The 18,125-nt window shown below is 39.6% G+C and overlaps 1 protein-coding gene across 4 annotated transcripts in view; it reads right to left on the bottom strand.

Moving 5' to 3' along the window:
- The window catches only part of LOC149553720 (equilibrative nucleotide transporter 3-like), a 105,119-nt gene that overhangs the window by 53,254 nt on the left and 33,740 nt on the right, over positions 1-18,125 (bottom strand). For all 4 annotated transcript variants that reach the window (XM_089789083.1, XM_089789085.1, XM_089789084.1 and 1 more), the window contains 6 exons: positions 11,593-11,689; positions 11,392-11,496; positions 2,670-2,825; positions 2,308-2,451; positions 2,102-2,207; positions 39-211 (listed from right to left, as the gene is read on the bottom strand). In XM_089789083.1, the coding sequence (XP_089645209.1) occupies positions 39-211; positions 2,102-2,207; positions 2,308-2,451; positions 2,670-2,825; positions 11,392-11,496; positions 11,593-11,689 (781 nt within the window). The remainder of the gene's footprint in view (positions 1-38; positions 212-2,101; positions 2,208-2,307; positions 2,452-2,669; positions 2,826-11,391; positions 11,497-11,592; positions 11,690-18,125) is intronic.

Genomic DNA, 18,125 nt, shown 5'->3' with positions numbered 1-18,125 from the left:
AAGTGACAATTTTTTTAATCTGATACTATGGTCATTACATTTTGGTCTGATACTGCAATACCTCCTGCAGCAAGATCAGAAACCACCGTTTTTGATCCCTCGGAAGCTGCCTTAGATCGGTAATAGTTTACAACCTTAAGACGTGGGAAGATGAAAGCATAGAGAAAAACACAGAAGAGCTCATACAAGGTACTTATTGAAAAGAACAGCACTGCAAAACAAAATGTGAAACAAGTCAAACCTTTACTAACATAAAGAAACAATAAAAACATTAATAGTCTGCTTGATTCTCATATCCAGCAGAAAACAAACTTCTTGCACAAGTAAAAGATCTTTGTCATCCTCAAAGTCTAACAAAGACAACATAAACATTTATGAAAAATGCCAATGACCAAATAAATTGTCAGTTTTGAAGATAATATGCATCGAACTCATGAGCAAACTCTGAACTTTTGAGGATCAAAACTTTAGTCTTCAATAGATTTCTACATTTGGTACCCTTACAGTTTGAAATTTATATTCTTCCTTCAACTTCAAGATTAATGGCAGAGTTCATAATTAAAGCTTTTGAAGTCTTTGTTCTTTCTTCCCATCTGTTGTACAATCTCATATTGTTTTTCTCAATGCTTCTAGCACTCATGCTATTAAATTAGTTGGCCATATTGTTGAACCATCAATTTCAATTTGTTAATCAGGTGGTCATGGAATAATTTGCCCATGTTTTTCCTTTTTTGGAGGCGGTAAACAAACCCATTAGCTTCTAGGCTGCATAAATCTCCTAATTCCTTTGGTTAAGCTGCTATGATCTGAGAGGCAACTCTTATGTCAATATCTGTTGGGAGTTAATGACTTTTGGTTTGATGGCCTTAAATATTTTAAGGAATTTGATGAAATTTAAAATATTTGTATCAGTTTTTGTTTCCTAAATACAGATAAGCGAATGGAAGTAAATTATATTTGGGAACAGTAAGCGGTGCTCCATTATTTCATTTGTGTTTTTGCTTCATTTTGTGCAATCAATTAAGACAGCCCAGATATGAATGAAATCAACTATCTTGTTTGTTTGGTGTTTCTGTATCCCATAATTGAAAAGGCTGGCATGATGAAAGAGATGAATGTAATTCTGTAAACTTCTTAATGTATAATAATGACTTGATATTCTCCATTACCAACTACACATACCTATGAGGTCAACTAGAGATGAGTTAAGGATCCATGAGCATGATCTATGCATTGTTGGTCACAATAGTGAAATCAATGCCTCCTAATCACTGAGCAGAGTCAACATAGGAGGTGCATGTGGCCACTGGCTGTATCTTTTAAGGTTGATTATAGGCTTCAACAACCCTTTTCACCTTATCATCTTTTGATATCCCTCTTCACTCTTTTTGTGTCACATAAACAAAATGGTAGGGCAAGGCCCCAGTTATTTTTTTGACAATGATGTTCCAAACCGAAGGATGTTCAGTTAAACCAAAAGTAAAATACAAACATATGCAGGGTAGGGCTCTAGAAGTAACATCCCATGCTATAAACCATCACATATCATGCACATACTCTTTGGGCCACTCCTCCAAATGCATTTTTTGCCTTACCTTCCTTCTTCCCCATCTATCCATAATTTAATCAACAAAAGAGGAAAGGAATAGAATAAACTCTTATTTTGTATTATGCTCATCTCTTTGTATATATTAATCAACAAAAGAGGAAGGGAACAGAGAATGAGAGAGTAAGTGCAAGAGATGGTCCTCAAATAAGACCAATTAATAAAGGATGCATCTCCAAAACTTTCAAAAATAGGGAAACAAGGGCACAAGCTCTCCAAAATCCGGACATCAATGAGGGGATAACCTCTCCAAAAGCTTAAGTCTCTAGGATGTCTGCTTTGGTGGAACTTTTCATGCGCATTTTTCTCTACTTGCCCCTTGAAGGGGAAATTAAGGGTGGGTAACACATTTCCTTGACATATAACCATAGTGGACAATAGTGACAAAGCCTTTTAAATTGCTCCAAAGGTCATTTATTTGCTAAGAAAAAGCACTATAGGATTCTAATTGTACTTTGTAAATAAAGAAAAACAAAACTTGTACAATAAGCTTACAAGCCCCTTTTCGAAGGCCATCTTTTGAGTTTTCAAAGGCTGATTTTGTTATTAATCTCAAACCAGATGTAATAGCTCCTGATGCTGCAAGTCCTCCTGTGAAAGACTGCACATTCCAAAAATAGGATTTCTAAAAACTTGAAAATCCATCCTAAAGATAAAATGAAGACCATTCAAATGAAAAAATAAATAGATAAAATCTTTGCCTGAATAAAGTCAGGATTCATGTATGATAAATCTCCCATTATTCCTCCCTGGACCTGAGCATCTGCAAAGCCAAAAAGGGCACTCATTGCACATATGCCAATGAAAGTTCCCAGTCCTCCCTTCCCAGAGGTTGCAAGGTCCAGCTATTGACAAAATAAAATTATAGTTAAGAAATATATGTACAAAATCTGGTGAACTCCTTTAACAAATGAAAAAATAAATATATTTTTGACATGCAATATTATTTTAGCACCAAATTCATCTTCCTCAAGGAAGTGCACTGCTGAAAACTGTTTTTTATAGCAGATAACAATTTAAACATAGATCAGCAGAACTTCAAACATCATCTCAGAATACTTACAATAATGATCAAGAGTGTACTTGTAAAAAAGAGAACATATCCTGATAGGATGCGTTGTCTGGTATTAATTCTAGCCTCATAGTATGCGAGTACAGCAGTTGTTATCAATGCAAAAGGCTGGTATGCCAACGTCAATACTCTTGATGAGTGGTAATCCTACACAAAAGTTAGAAAGCAGCATGAGTTCTTGTGAAGAAAATAGTTATAAATTTAGTTCTTTCTAAGCATTGTATACCACTTTGTTTGACCTCTAATATATAAGATATGGCATTTCATGACTCATCATGCAATTGCATGTGCGAACTCACAAACTGGAAGATAACTCGAATAAATCTTTTACTATTCTATAACAATATGAAATATGTCTGATCAAATATATCTAAGGGCAGGCTATTTATCTTGAAGCAACTACATCCTATAAATCAGAACATAATATTTCCAACCTATATTAAAATATTTGAAATTAGAGAAAGCACTTCTCACTGGCAAAACAAAACTTAATGCATTGCTCCTTGTGAACTATTGAACCCCTATACAGTAATCACACTTTACTAGTTTTACTTGAAAAATAAACTAAAGAATACGACATACATATTGCATTTCGTAAACTATAATCCCCATAAATTTAATTAACGTCTTCAAGTGAAAAAATGGTCAATAAAAAGATACACTATCTCTGTATCTGGGAGAGCGACAACAATCTATCATCTAATAGAATATGTGAACATTTGTCAGCTTTCAACTAGTACGATCAGGCCCTCAACTGGCCAAGAAGAATCTGAAGCCCGTGGGACAAATATGGTGCCACCAACAATTTGCAACAAATGTTTCACATAGTAATCCATCTTAGTTTGATATGCTGTAGTCAAACGGTCTGCATGACCTGAATTGATTGTTGATACTATATATCCCTCTCCAGCAAATTGTTGTCTCTGAAGAACAAAGGGCTATATATGGATATTTCTTCTAACTAGAGTTCAAATCACCTAGAGGCTAAAGTATAGAATAATGGAAAATGATCTAAAAAAAATTCTTGACATCAATGTAGATGTCAAGTTTTTCTTAGACAAATGCACCATGGAGAAATTATGCACCGAATCATACTACTCTATACCTCGTGACTATCTGCAAGTTAATAGATCCTAAACATGATTCAAAAAGATAAATTGGTTTAAATATTAAGTTGAAGAGATGCATCTAAGGGATAGGCTGCACATATATGAAAGTATTGATACTCCAAAAATGAAATGGGGACATGTCTCTTAAGTTCTTGAACATGGTATGGAAGCAGGATTGAAATTGGAACATGAACATGTAGATTGTATTCTTAAGTATCATTTCCCATGATCTCCACTGGCTTTCCTTTGAAGGAAAACTGAAACCAGGAATACAAGAAAGCATTGATACTACAAAAATGAAATGGTGACATGTCTCTTTAAGTTCTTAACCATGGTGTGGAAGCAGGATTGAAATTGGGAGACGAACATGTAGATTGTATTCTTGAGTAAGTATCAATTCCCATGATCTCCACTTGCTTTTCTTTGAAGGAAAATTGAAACCAGCAAATAAAATCTCTCAAAAGTGTTGAAGTCTGATTATCATTATCATAATTTTACTATGTTTAACCACCTATTAGGAAAGAAAAAAAGCATTTTTCTCATTAAAACCTTAGTAGGATGAGCAAGGAGGACCACAACATCAACAAAAGACAGTACCAATGTTAATTTTGATGTAAGGAAGAGTGCCAGTCTAGAAAGTATTGATGCTCATCATCATATATCCGAAAGAGAATCAATGAGATAATGTACCATATTTTGATTCTTATACTACGCTTGACAAAGTGAGAGAGCCCACCAATGGTCAGAAACTGTCCATGTGATGGTAGTAATAAAGAATTTTAAAATGCAGCCTTTGACCAAAACTAGTTCAGAAAGTTTGTGGGTAGTTTAAAACTGACAAGCAACAGTTTCATGGAGCTTCATGATGACGTTAATGAAGATCTCTGAAATATCAGTTGTGTGTGACATTCGGAATGTCATGTCTTGTTATAGAATTAAAGATCTTCAACAACCATAAAAGAAGCAAAAAACATTAGAAGACGGCTTGCAAGAATTCTCCATGATGGACCAAAGAGAAATAAAAAATGTGATCAAAAGTTTGGAAAGGTCACTCAAAGCCTGCTAGCCCTCACTATGAGTTCACCATACTCTAACTAGTAATAAAGTCTGACATTGTGGCGGAGAGAAAACAAGCATGTTCATAGGAAAATAATAAAAATAAAATAAACTCCATAATAAATGTGAACAGGATGTCAAAAAGGTAGCAAGGAAGGGCTTATTCTATTGAGGCGACCTTAGAAATAATGAGAGACAAGAAGAGAACTATTGGCAGAATTGAAACAGGGCTGAAGTTTTTACCCCAGCAGAGAAATACTCTTTTTAAGAACTACGTGATATGATTCTTATGTGCTATCTTTTAAAATGCATTTACAAAGTGTAGGACTATATTGAAGGGATTGGAAGTTTGACATAGGAAAATCACTCCTCAACTATAAATCAAAGGATTTGTATAATCAACTTTGCCACTACAATTCAGTTGCCCTTTGATTGAATAGACAATGATGGGTCCAGGACATAAGGATGCCATTTTTTCCAGCAAACATAGAACATCCTCAAAACATAAGAAGACAGGATGGCTGGTAATATACCAAGGCTTATCTGTCAATGCAATTTAAAGAAAAATTAAACTTACAGCTGCATTTTGCACTATATAGGGGATAGAAGAAACAACTGATCATGTCTTCTGGTACTGTCCAACACGTTGAGGGTCTTTGGACAGCTGCAAGATAAATTCAATATCCTTTTTATTACACCTTTCTCTTAAAATGAGCCTCTTTTAGGGGATTTTAGGATGGTCTAGAATTGCTGAAAGGGTTACAGTATACAACTTAGTTGGCACCAAAAACTGTTTTTTGGAGGTCAAGATGCCAGGCCATCTTTCATGATGTTGCCTCCCCACTTAGTATGGAGAAGTTGAGGATTTTTGGACAGGAGATGCTGTTGATTGTACAAGCTAAGTTTGAGTTACTTTCAAGAGATGTTCATTGCTAACTCTTTGCCCATGAAGTGTAGGCTCAAGTGCTATCTTGACTAACCTATATTGGGAGAGAATCAACTGGTTAAGCATTCAGCTGGTTACGCATTATCTCAAATGATGTAGCTTTCTATTCGTTGGACATTTATATGAAGCACTTTTTTCATTTAAAAAAAGACGTTAAAAACAATCATGCTCAATCTTGTCAATCTTTTCTTGATTTAATCTGCCTTCCAGACTTCCAAGTCATTTCGCTGACCTGAAGCTATCCTCGAGTAGTTTAAAAATGCAAACAATGGCCTCTTTTTGTAGCAAAAATCAGTTTGGGTTTGTAATGCATGAACATGTTAATGAAAATGGAATGCATTTTTGCACGGATCTATTCTGGATTTGAATAAGACATCGGGATATGTTGTATCAATCAATCAATAGTTGCATTGATCCAATGCACCTCCTTTGTAAGAGCACGTCGAAGGGGGGAACATTGCCAAAAAGGAATTGGGAATGGAGGGGCACCACCATCACTGAGCAAATAGGGTGTTCTCTCTTTCGTTTTTGCTTCATTCCAGGTGCCTCTGTGTTATTTATCGGATCCACTGCGTCTTCAGATTTGCGTATTTTATTTCGGGTTCATTGGATTGTTTGTTCTATATATATATATATCTTGGCCCGGTTCTTTGCTGTTCATCCAGCTTAGTTTTCTTACGGCTTCAAACCTTGGTTTATACTAGCAGTTACAATGACAACAGGTGATTCCTCTCAAATTCAAACCATCACATATCAGCGTTTATGTGATCATGTTTTGAAGATGGAAAATGATAACAACTTGCTGAAAGAATGGGTTTCTGAATCGACGGCAGAAATTGCAGACATTAAACAGTCCACAGAATCGAATATTCAACATTTTTTAGATACTTTCATCTTTGAAACAATAGGATTAAAATCCAACGTAGAGGTTTTCATTGAACAGCTGGACGGGCTGGACAAAATCAAAGAATAGAAGACCGAAATGGCAACAATACACTCTTCTCTGATTGCAGAAACTAAACAAAAGGTGAAATCATGGGCCTCTCTTTGCACCAATATAGATACTACTACCCCCAGGTTGAGTATAGACAAAATTGTTCAAGGTAAGATTGATGACGAATGGGTGCAGCGTGCACGTGAGCTCAACTTACGTGTCCGTGGTCTTGCACCTACTTTCGACCCTGCTGCTGTTGGACATTCCTCTCTCTAATCAACTTAGTATCTCAGATATTACCTTGGATAGATGCTGGTTTGGTGCGAGGGACATCCTTTTCATCAAATTCTTTTCTTTTTCAGATAGGCTTCGTGCCCTTAGAGTGAAGAGAAAGTTGTTTTCTCTCCCCTCTAAAATCTATCTGGACAAAGATCTTACTAAGGCACAAGTTACAGAACTCAAACATGCTTAGGGAATTGTGGCAGAGGCTAGGTGTGCTAGGAAATGGGCTGTTATCAGGAATCTTAGAGCAGTGGTTCGTGATTCTCCTCCTACTGGTTGGGTAGAGAGGATAACCTCCAAATCGGCATGACGGTTCTGACAGCAGTTTGACAGGAGGAAGCCCCCTTCTCTTCTTGTCAATTGCTGGAATGGTAGTGGCTCCTTATGGTCATTACCTGATCTTTTTCGAGATGCTGTGAGGTCCTCAAATATTTTGGCCGTTACTGAGACTCATGAGAGCCCCATGCGCCCTCTTCCAGGTTATCCGGGTTATCAGTGGCTGTCAGTTTGCAGAGATGAGGTCCGAAATTCTTATGGGGTTCGTGGATCTGGGGGTGTTGTTTGCTTGGTTCGTGATGATATTTATGGCTTAACTTGAGTTGTTCACTCTGCCTTTGCCAGATTTATGTGGGTCCGGATTGGTCGGTGGAAATACCAAAAGAGAGATATTTTTATTGTTGTTTGTTATTTCCCACCAACCTCCTCTCCTTATGCCATTCATGACCCGGAGAATGGTGATCCTTTTTGTGACCTTCAAGAGAGCATTTCACAGTTTGAGGCTTTGGGAGATATTATTATTCTTGGAGACTTCAATGCTCGTACCAAGGATCTTTAGACTCCTTTGCATGATCATGGTTCTGATTCGAATTGCACTTCTCAGTTAGACCCGACTACTATGGGACTTCAACACACCTCGGAGGATGTTCTTGGACCACTTTCAAGTTATGGCCGTCACCTCCTCTAGCTCTGTGAGTCTTCTGGATTGTTGATTCTAAATGGTTTATCCTTCCTTCTTGGATCTGACCTTTTTACCTATTGGCCGCACTGTGGTGGTGTGAGTGTTGTGGACTATGTCATTTCCTCTCATTCTTTCATTTCTTCCATTTGTAGTTTCACCATTTCGCGTCTCCCCTTGGCTGATCATGCTCTTCTTAGCATTTATTTTAACGTTTCACCCCACCTGTCGCACTCCTTTCAGTCTTCTCATTGCTCGGTTGATATCGTCTCCTTTCCTACTCACTTTCATTACCCTGAGAGTGATGGTGAACTTTTCACCTATCACCTTAGGAGACTTTTGCCACCTGCTAGTTTTAGTGAGTTGCTTGTCGCATCTGACATGTTTGACTCACTTGCCTCTGCCATCTGGGATTTTGCTCTCCTTTCTTTTCCTCACCATTCCCCTTCCTCTATCAGAGCTAAGCGCCATAATACTTGTCCTATGAATAAATGGTTTGATATTGATTGCAAAGCTTCCCATTGCTCGGTTTGCGTCGCCCTTGAGACTCAGTCTCCTACCTTCACCCATCTGCACCTTTCGTAACTCCGTTTTCTTCGCTGCAAGAAAAGTTCTTTTGCCTCTTTTCAGTGCAAAACCCTTTGCTTCATGCTTATTTAGAATCCACAGATCTTTTTTATCGTACCCTCTTCCCCCGGTGCTCCCCCCCATCCTCCACTCTCGACTACCACTCTTTGACCTCCCATATCATTATGCTTTATGACATTCCTTGGCAGCCACCTCTTCACTCCACTTCATCTCATTGCCATTTTTTCACCTACTCTAGTGTTATTGAGGCCATTAGATCTTTGAGATGCAGCAGAGTAGCAGATGAAGAGGGTTTCCAGGCAGAACTTTTCAAACTTGGTGCTTCGATTCTTGGATCTTACCTTTCTACACTCTTTAATAGAGTGGTTTGCACTAGGTTTCCTAAGTCTTGGTCTAGAGATGTGGTTTACCCTATTCACAAGTGTGGGCTTGTTTCTGATCCGAGTAATTATAGAACTATTATGATCGGACATACTTTTGCCAAACTGTATGCCATTGCTCTGAACACCATGTTATCTGGTGAGCTTGATACAAGTGGCTGTAGAGCTAAAGGGTAGGCTGGTTTTTGGGCAAACTATCAGACTATGGACCATGTATTCACACTGCGGGCTATCATTGAGGAGGCTAGGCACCGCTCTCAGAAGGTATATTGTTGTTTTGTGGACTTCCATAAGGCTTTTGATTTTGTTCCTAAGTTGGCCTTATTTTAGAGACTTCATGAGATTGGGATCTCAGATATGTTACAGACTGCTATTATGAGGCTTTATGAGAAGGTAACTGGTAGGTTCAGGACTCCGAACGGTTTTTTTGTTCCGATTCAGAGCACCATTGGTGTGAAGCAAGGCTTTTCTCTTTCTCCTACACTGTTTGGCTTGTATATTGATGAGTTGGAGGATTTCCTTGTGAACTCCTCTCAACCGAGTGATAGGTGCTATTTACATCAGGTTTTGATTTCCATTCTCCTTCTTTCTGATGATGTGGTTCTCTTGGCCTCTTCTCCCGATAGCTTGCAAAGACTCCTTGATGGTCTGGCTTATTTTGTGATCAGTGATAGCTTGTGGTCAATTTGTCTAAGACTAGGATTATGGTCTTTAATTGTTTAAAGACCTCTGATCTTCATTTCTTCTTTTAGAGTCAGGAGGTTGAGATTACTTCCTCTTATATGTATCTCGGTGTGAAGTTTTCGGGGCCACACTTTAGCTTGAGACCAGCTATTCAGTCCAGAGTCAGTAAGGGCATGGGTTCTCTTGCTTTGTTGGAAAGATAGTGCTTCAGGCATCATTTCCAGGATATTTTGTCCAAGTTGTCTCTTTTTGACTCCTTAGTCCATTCGAAGTTCTCTATGGCTCAGTAGCTTGGGGGCCTTCTCTTATTGCTTCTGATAGGGCTTCTATAGAGAGGGTTTAGACGTTGATGTTACGGCGTATCATAAGATGTCACAGACTCACCTCTCACAGCATTGTCTTAGTTGAGTTTGGAGCTCACCCTCTCAAACTTGCCACCATTTTTGACTTGATTTGGTTTCTTCATCGGCTTTGTGGTTTTATGGAGTTAGGGGTTGACCAGCACAGATTCTCTCATTTGACATACTATTCTTCTGTTGAGATCATGAGATCTGACACCTCTACTAGATCCCATTGTTAGTACGCCCAGGCCACCTCTTTGTTGGGTTCGATTGGTATTGAGATATATCGTCTTTCTCCTTATCGGTTTTCACTTGATCCTCCTACTCATCTTCTCCCCTCACGTCAGGAGTTGAATGAGCACGTCAGACATGATATTTATAGATAGTACATTACCACTACCTAGAGTAATCCCTTGGGAGGTCTTCAACCTAGAATGGCCTTCTATGCTGAGTATTTTCTTGTGATTCAGGATGGTATTAATGCTCGCCTTGCTTATCTCTATCGGCGTTGGAATCATGCCTTACAGTTTTCTCTAGGCTCATTCAGGGTTGGTTCTCATCGCCTCTGGGCTCAGACCGATCACCATATGGATTGGGTGGATCGGATATGTTAGTTGTGTACTTTAGCAGAGGTTGAGACAGAGATCTACTTCATTTTTCAATTCCTCTTTACTATGAGATTAGAGGGAGATTTTACTACCTTTTCAGAGACTATTCTTCTCTTTCGATGTTCTTTAGTTATATTGATCAGTGGTGTCTTGCACTTTATTTTCAGGAGGCCACCCATCTTCGAGAGATTACCATGCAATCTTTTCTAGCTCAGGGGCGTACTTCAGACCAGCTCATTACTGCCTTTTTCTCTCCCTTGTCTCCTCCATGGGATTTGAAAAGGCCTTCCAGTACTTCTCATTCTAGATCAGTTAGATACTGCACCAGTCTCTCCAGGCAGCGACAGTCCTACAACAGCTCTATACAGCGGTCTAAGACTATGGATTGTTCACGGGTTTACCCATCTATTATTGATTTCTTCGTGACAAGGAAGGACCCTTAGTCCTTACCTTGTCTTCTTTCTTGTTTTGTTTCTGGCTTTTGTTTCTTCTCAGTCACCGTTTGGTGCTTCTGCTTTGGCCGGCTCTTCTGTTTGTATGCTCAGTCCCATAAACCTTGTTTGTTTTTCGTGGACATTAATATTATCTTATCTTATCTTATCTCACCAAAAAATTTAAGTGATTTGTTATCTCAAATTACTCAACAAAATCAAGTGGTAATATTTACTATTTAATGCAGTGTCTTTGCAATAATGGTTTCCTTGTTTTTATTTAGAAATAAGTTAATAACAAATACAAGACAGGCCATCACAACTTGGATTTCTCTGGACAGATTATATTTGGAAAACAAAGGCAAGAAAGAAAAGAAAATCAATAATTGCAGTACTAACCGGAAATAAATATTGATAATAGTCTTCAATTGTCAACATACTATTCCAAGAGAAAAGACATCCGATTCCAAGAAGCCAACAAACTGCATATGCACTGTATTGTCCCTGTTGGAAGAAACATGTCATATTGGATAAAAATAAAACAATAAAATACATTCCTAGTTAATCATGTAATCAAATTTATGAATTCACGAATCTTACCTTCTTTGGAGGAAGAGAGCTTTGAAAATCATCTTGTCTAACAGCACCATCTATCGTCATGCTTGGACTTCCAAATATTTTGTTCCGGCACTTATCACTGGACAATTTCAATGAGATAGCATTGTTTTAGTCTATGAATCAATTTTTTATTCCAAATATATTAGAGAATTGCCAAGTAAAACAAGTTATATATCAAGTATATACTATCTATTATTATTATTGTTATAATAACAGGCTTAAACATCATTTCATAGCTGAAGAGAGAGTGCTCTGCTGGAAAGAAGATGACGGAGGCTGGACTGCCTGGATCCCTTGTAGAGAGGGTGGTCTAATATGATATGATATATGTTCTTCCAGTTCATTTGGCAACATAAGTGTAGACATGTATTGGTGAACTTCAGGCTATGGATGTCAACAAATATTATATATGCTGTAATAGATAGGAATGCTGTTATGTAATTTTTTTGGACTGCTGTAGAGTTTACAGCCACTGATCGTGTGATATTGTAATATGCTTGTCATATATAGATAATAGGAAAAAAAGAGGCTTAAACATGCTCATTTTTAGATTAAAAGTTTGATAGTTTTTTGAGTTACAAATATCCAACAGATAACAGAGAGCTATTCAATGAAAAATGTGTTGTTTGGCCAGCTGCAAGGTTTAGAGTCTGGATTTAAAACTGATGTCAAAGCAAAAAAGGGTACCTTTTTGGAAAAAAAAAAGTGATTTCATTTAGTCCCCACATGCATTGGTGAAGAGGGTCAAATTTCTTGGGAATGATATAAAAATAATGTCGTGGAGCTTATTTCAAATGCTTGGTTGTATATTGTTATTTCCTATGCTTATATTCTTGAAGGAATTCTGTTTCTTTTTGCTGATTTTTGAGGACGGAAACCTTTAGAAATTTGTGAAATGGACTACAATCCAAGTCCATCTTGAGAGATAAATCCATCTAGCCTTTCCTATTGAGCATATTGTAGAGTTTGAGCAGCCAGGGAGAGGGTTTTTTTATTGCAGGTTATCACATTCCTTGGTTTTGGGTGTTGATAGAAGTTGAAGATAATTGCAAATTTTATCATGGCACATCTATGGCATCCATTTGGTATCATTTCATGGTGTTTGGTATGAAGTCTGGTTTGCCTATCTGGGACCCTGGTTTGGCTAGGGCTTGAACTATTTCTTGGTTCGCATCTGGTTCACCCAAGCAGACTGGTTCATCCAAGCCAAACCTAGGTTGCATTAGGGTAGACCTAGGCAGAAAAAATGTGAGCTAGGCACATTTCCACAAGAAACATTCTTTAATTTAGTGTGGAAAACAATTATTACAAAATTTAAATTAAGGTCTTTGACATTTCAAAACAAAATTTGCTGAAGTTTAGATATTTATTACATCAAATTAAACTAACTCTTAAGATTTCTTCTACTGGAATTTTTATATCCAATTGCTGATAATGACCCTTGTATGACTAATTGGAAGTTGTTTGTAGTGATAAATCATATTTTAAACATTAAATAATAATTTCAATAGGTGAAGGTTTTTTTTGGGCAAAAATGGACAGAGCCATTATATATAAATATATTATTAATAAAACTAGTTCGATAAGTCCACAGGGAAAGAACTAGTAAGAAAACCTTGCATCCTTGTTGCATTACAATAAGAAAATGGCTACTAGGTTAGCCTAATAGAAAGAAGAGCCCAATCAAAAGATAACAAATCCAAGATGAGGAAACACCAAGTGAACCATAGAATGGTCAAAATGGAAGAATTACACTGAAGCCCATAACCTAAACACTAGTGTGATCCCATCCAAATATCAGAAGCTTGTTGCAAGATACTTATAAAACATTTTTCAAGTAGAATGTCGATTACAAAAAATGTATGGTAAAAAAGTAATAAGCAATTGAGGACTCGGAAAGCAAGAATGTTATTGGTGTAGCTGATCCCATTAACATTTGCACTATTTGTGAATCAACTAATACCTTTGATGAAGAAGAAGAAGATGAAGATTTAGATAATCCATTAGATGATTGAAACTTAGTTTTAAGTTCCAATTTTTTAAAGTCAAAGCAATAAAACTTTAACTCAATATTATTATTTTAATATTTTGTGTTGATATGATGCTATGATTACAAGTTCATAGTGTTTTTGTTGTTTTTATGATACCATGTGACATTCTAATCTTAATTCATGCTTCTAGGCTACATACATACATACATACATATATATGTGTGAGTATGATTTTCGCATGTTTTAGTACTAACAAACCCAAACCCCATTAAAAAAAAATCGAGTGAACTAGTAATTTGAACCCAAACTTGAACTGACAACTTAGGTGTCATGACATGGATATATGGACTGAAAGGATTTTATGTAAAGTTTCGTTTCCCTTCTGACACGTTGCAATGGTGAAATGGCTATCAATCATTCGCCAGATGTACAATAAAAAGACCGTATGGTGGTGTATGATAGGCAGTGAACACAATGGAGGTCGTATGGTGGAGTTGGGATGCAATTGTGAGCCATAAGGAGCTTCTGATATGATCGTACGGTATTAGGGAGATGTTGTACGGATTGTGTCTGTATAGTGTTGATATGGAGCCGTGGGGAAGGCGGAGTGCAATGTCGTATGGTATGGCCGTACGGTATGTGGAGTGGAAACCATGAGACAGGAGGGATGAATAGGTTGTACGGTGGAGCAGCAGCTGATTAGGCCATATGGTAGGTGTTCTTTAGACCAAGGAACTGGTAATGGGTTGTATGGTGTGTGAGATTGAGCTACACTAGATACCAGAGCAATACATTCACCAACTACGCTAATTAATGCCAAAACAATTGATTCAATCCGATTCTAGAGATGTATATATGAATCTGCAACAAAGATGGTGCTCCGATTTGCCAAATCTGAGCAAAGTAATACACAAACGGAATAGGGTGAGGGTTGAACCCCACTGTCAGCCGACTGGATGGTTCCGGCGGTATTTTGTAGCCGACGGGGAAATAGTTTGTAGTGGATGTAATGTTGTGGTTGACGGAACCCTTCGGGAAGGTTCGACGGTAGTATTTATATCCCGTCTGGGATCATTGTAAATCATCAATCATCTACTATTACGGATATTATCAAGCATAATGTATGTTTGGCATATGCGAATAAATTCTGCTATTTTGTTCCATTGTTTGTATGCGTTGATTTCTTTACCAGTACGGCAAACATTTGGCGCCGTTGCCTTCTGAATCTGGAAGGCAGGGAGGAATGAAGATTAATGCCAAATCAGCTTAATAAAGATCGAAATAAGGTCAAGGAAAAAGATGGAACCCATACTGCACAAGAGAATTTAATTCTGGCACAGCAAGCCAAACGCTGACGGAGATTTTAGAAGATTGCCGACGGAAATCGGAGCGCCGAAGAATTGTTGGAGGAGACTCGGCAGTGGGTGGAATTGGTGGAAGAAGCACGGGAGGAGTTCTTGAATTTGTGTTCGCCGAGGGAGGAAAATTCAGACGGAAGAGCATCAACTTGCACGGCTCGCAGTGCCGAGGGAGCACGAGCGTGGAGTGACCTCTTCGTTCGGGATAGACTTCCGCAAGAAACAACTTCAGAAGATCCTTATTCTTCACCAAGGTTCGCAACTGTCGACACCTCCGGTGTGGGAGTGCAGACCGCTAGTGTGGGAGTTCAGACTACTGCTGTGGGAGTGCCGATCGCCGGTGTGGGAGTGCAGACCTTCGGTGTGGGAGTGCCGACCACCGGTGTGGGAGTGCAAACCTCCGGTGTGGGAGTGCAGACCTCCAGTGTTGTGATGGCGAGACCCAAAGAAAAGTTGCCGAAGTTTGAAGGCGATGGTACCGCCGACCCATCAGACATTGTAAGACATGTGAGACGATCTGGCGGGCAAATGGGATCACAGATGCCAACGAATGGGTCAGGCAATTTTCGGCAACCCTACAGGGTGTGGTGATTGACTAGTTTTTGGATACAGATCCACAAAAGCTGAATACCTGGGATAACATTAAAAAGGAGTTCCTGGCGGAATTTAAACTTTTGCGGGATGATAATGAAATCGTAGCAAAAATTTTCAATACCAAACAGGGAAGCACAAAACTGTCCGCGTCTATGCCAGGAGATTAAAAGACTTAATAAACAAAATGGAAAGCAAGCCGGCGGACGGATTGCAGAAAAGATGGTTCGTGGACGACCTAGGATCGAAATTGCGGAGGAAAATGAAAATTGTGCCACCGTCGTCATATGTGGATGCGTATAACAGAGCACTGGACTTGGAAAGTGAGCAGAAGACAAAGAAGAAGAAAACTAGCTCCTCTGATTCTGATGACGACGAGCCTGCCGGAGATGATAGCAGCGACGACGAAGGTAGCAGCAAGAAGGTTCGGGCCCTACAAAAGGATATGGTTCGCATGATAGAGTTTAAAAACATGCAGAAGGAGCCAAAAGGCAGTGAACTGTGGTGCACGGAGTGTACAACCGACGGTCATACTAAAGGATCGTGTCCGAAGAACCAATTTTGTGACATTTGTCAGATCATGGGCCATTCCACAAAAGACTGCCCCTTTAACATGAAGACAAGAGGATTTGCGCAGATGCTTCTCACACAGGAGGCTTCCCCGTCGGGCAGTGGCTGAAACACAAATACACCCGGTGCTACATCCGGAGGATACAGGAATAATCGGTGTGGACAGAATAATAACAACAATAACAATACCAATACAAGCAGAAGCCGGATCCAGTATGATGCAAATGGACGGCCGATTATTCAGTGCCGCGCATGTAACTTGTGGGGACATTTTGCGCGGGAGTGTCCAACGGCGAATACACCTCAACTATTGTGCCGATGGTGCGGACCCGGCGATCACGACGACTCAAAGTGTCCAAAATCCGAAGTGAACTTGATCACTGTCAGGGCGGATGAGGAAGAAGTTCTGGCAATTACTCGGCAACAAGAAAAAGAATATTCGGACCCCACCGAAGAAAAGAGGAAATTTGCGGAAGCACGGGCGGAGGTTGGAAAAGTATCCCAAGCAGTAACACCTCCGGACACTGTCGGCACTTAAGCGAGGAATTCCGCAGAACAAAACATAGTACGACAAATTTTGCAAACGAAGGTGCGAGTAAAGGTAAGTGATTTGCTTCTCACCATGCCTCAACTTCGATCTGCTCTTTCAAATATTGCAGGAGAATCAACTCAAGGGAAGGAAAAGTCACTGGGAGAACCAAGTCGAGGGAAGGAAAAGGAAATTGCTGTAGGACGAGATCAGATGTTGCTGGCACTAACATCCAGACGACACCCTGCAGTCGTCGAGATGGGGATACTTGGCCATGTTCTCACAGACACCATAGTTGACGGAGGGTCCGGCGTAAATGTATTGCCAGAAGATACCTGGAGGAAACTTGGACAGCCGACATTGTGGCCTCCGAGATTTCAGCTGTTGACCGCCTATCAACATGGCATTAAACCATTGGGTATTCTCATGGCACAACCGGTAACTATTGGCACTCAGCCGTTCCTGATGGATTTCGTGGTGATTCCGTTAAAGAGGAAGGGTTATGACGCCATCCTGGGCCGCGGGTGGCTTATCGAAGCAAGAGCTCGACATGACTGGAAGAACACCTTATCACTGGAAAGTAAAGGCCGCCGATTCGTCATTGATCTGCATACCCAAATGGTAGGGGAAGAGGCCCTGTTGTCAGATTCTGAGGGAGAGGAGGACGAAGGCAGGCAACGGATGGAACCGGATCAGGAGGGCGTCCTCCGATTGGACGGTGGAACAATGGATGATGACTTGGATTCCGTCAACGGTCTCTACCACTGGCAAATGGAGGACTATGAATTATTTCACAGCTGCAATGTTTTGTCAATTGAGAATGAATATCCGAAGGAGTTTACTGAAGTAAAGGAGGGGGAGGCACCGTTGGATGTTACACCCGCCCATGCATTCAGTGAAGGGGAGACAATCAAGTATAATGAAGCTACATTGCAAATAATGAATTTGGGGGACGAGGCAGAGCCGAAGAACATACTAGTCGGAGATAATTGGGATTCAGTACTCAAGGCCGCAGCATTCAAGATATTTATGGACTACAAGGATGTGTTTGCATGGACATACAAGGACCTTAAGGGAGTATCGTCGGAATTGTGTGTGCACCGCATCCTGCTGGTGGAGGGAGCTGTACCTGTACGAAAGTGACCCTACAGGATGAACAAGAACTATGCGGCCCGGGTTACAGAGGAAATCAACCAGATGCTGGAAGCTGGCATTATCTTCAAGGTGCAGACCAGTGAATGGTGTCGCCGATAGTCATTTCATTAAAGGATACTACTCAGATCCGGATATGCGTCGATTTCAGATGCCTGAATGCAGTAACGATCAAAGATCCTTTTTCGATTCCATTCACAGACAGCATTCTGGACGAGGTTGCGGGACATGAAATTTACTCCTTTATGGACGGGTTCTCCGGATACAATCAAATTTCTATAGCGGAGGAGGATAAGTTGAAGACAACATTTGTCATCGAAGATG

Source organism: Cupressus sempervirens, chromosome 6 (assembly GCF_028749045.1).
Source record: "Cupressus sempervirens isolate cs-2001-9-10 chromosome 6, ASM2874904v1, whole genome shotgun sequence".
In the NCBI taxonomy this organism is placed as follows: Eukaryota; Viridiplantae; Streptophyta; class Pinopsida; order Cupressales; family Cupressaceae; genus Cupressus; species Cupressus sempervirens.
The sequence above is the reverse complement of the archived record's forward strand: the minus strand, read 5'-3'. Positions and strand labels throughout refer to the sequence as shown.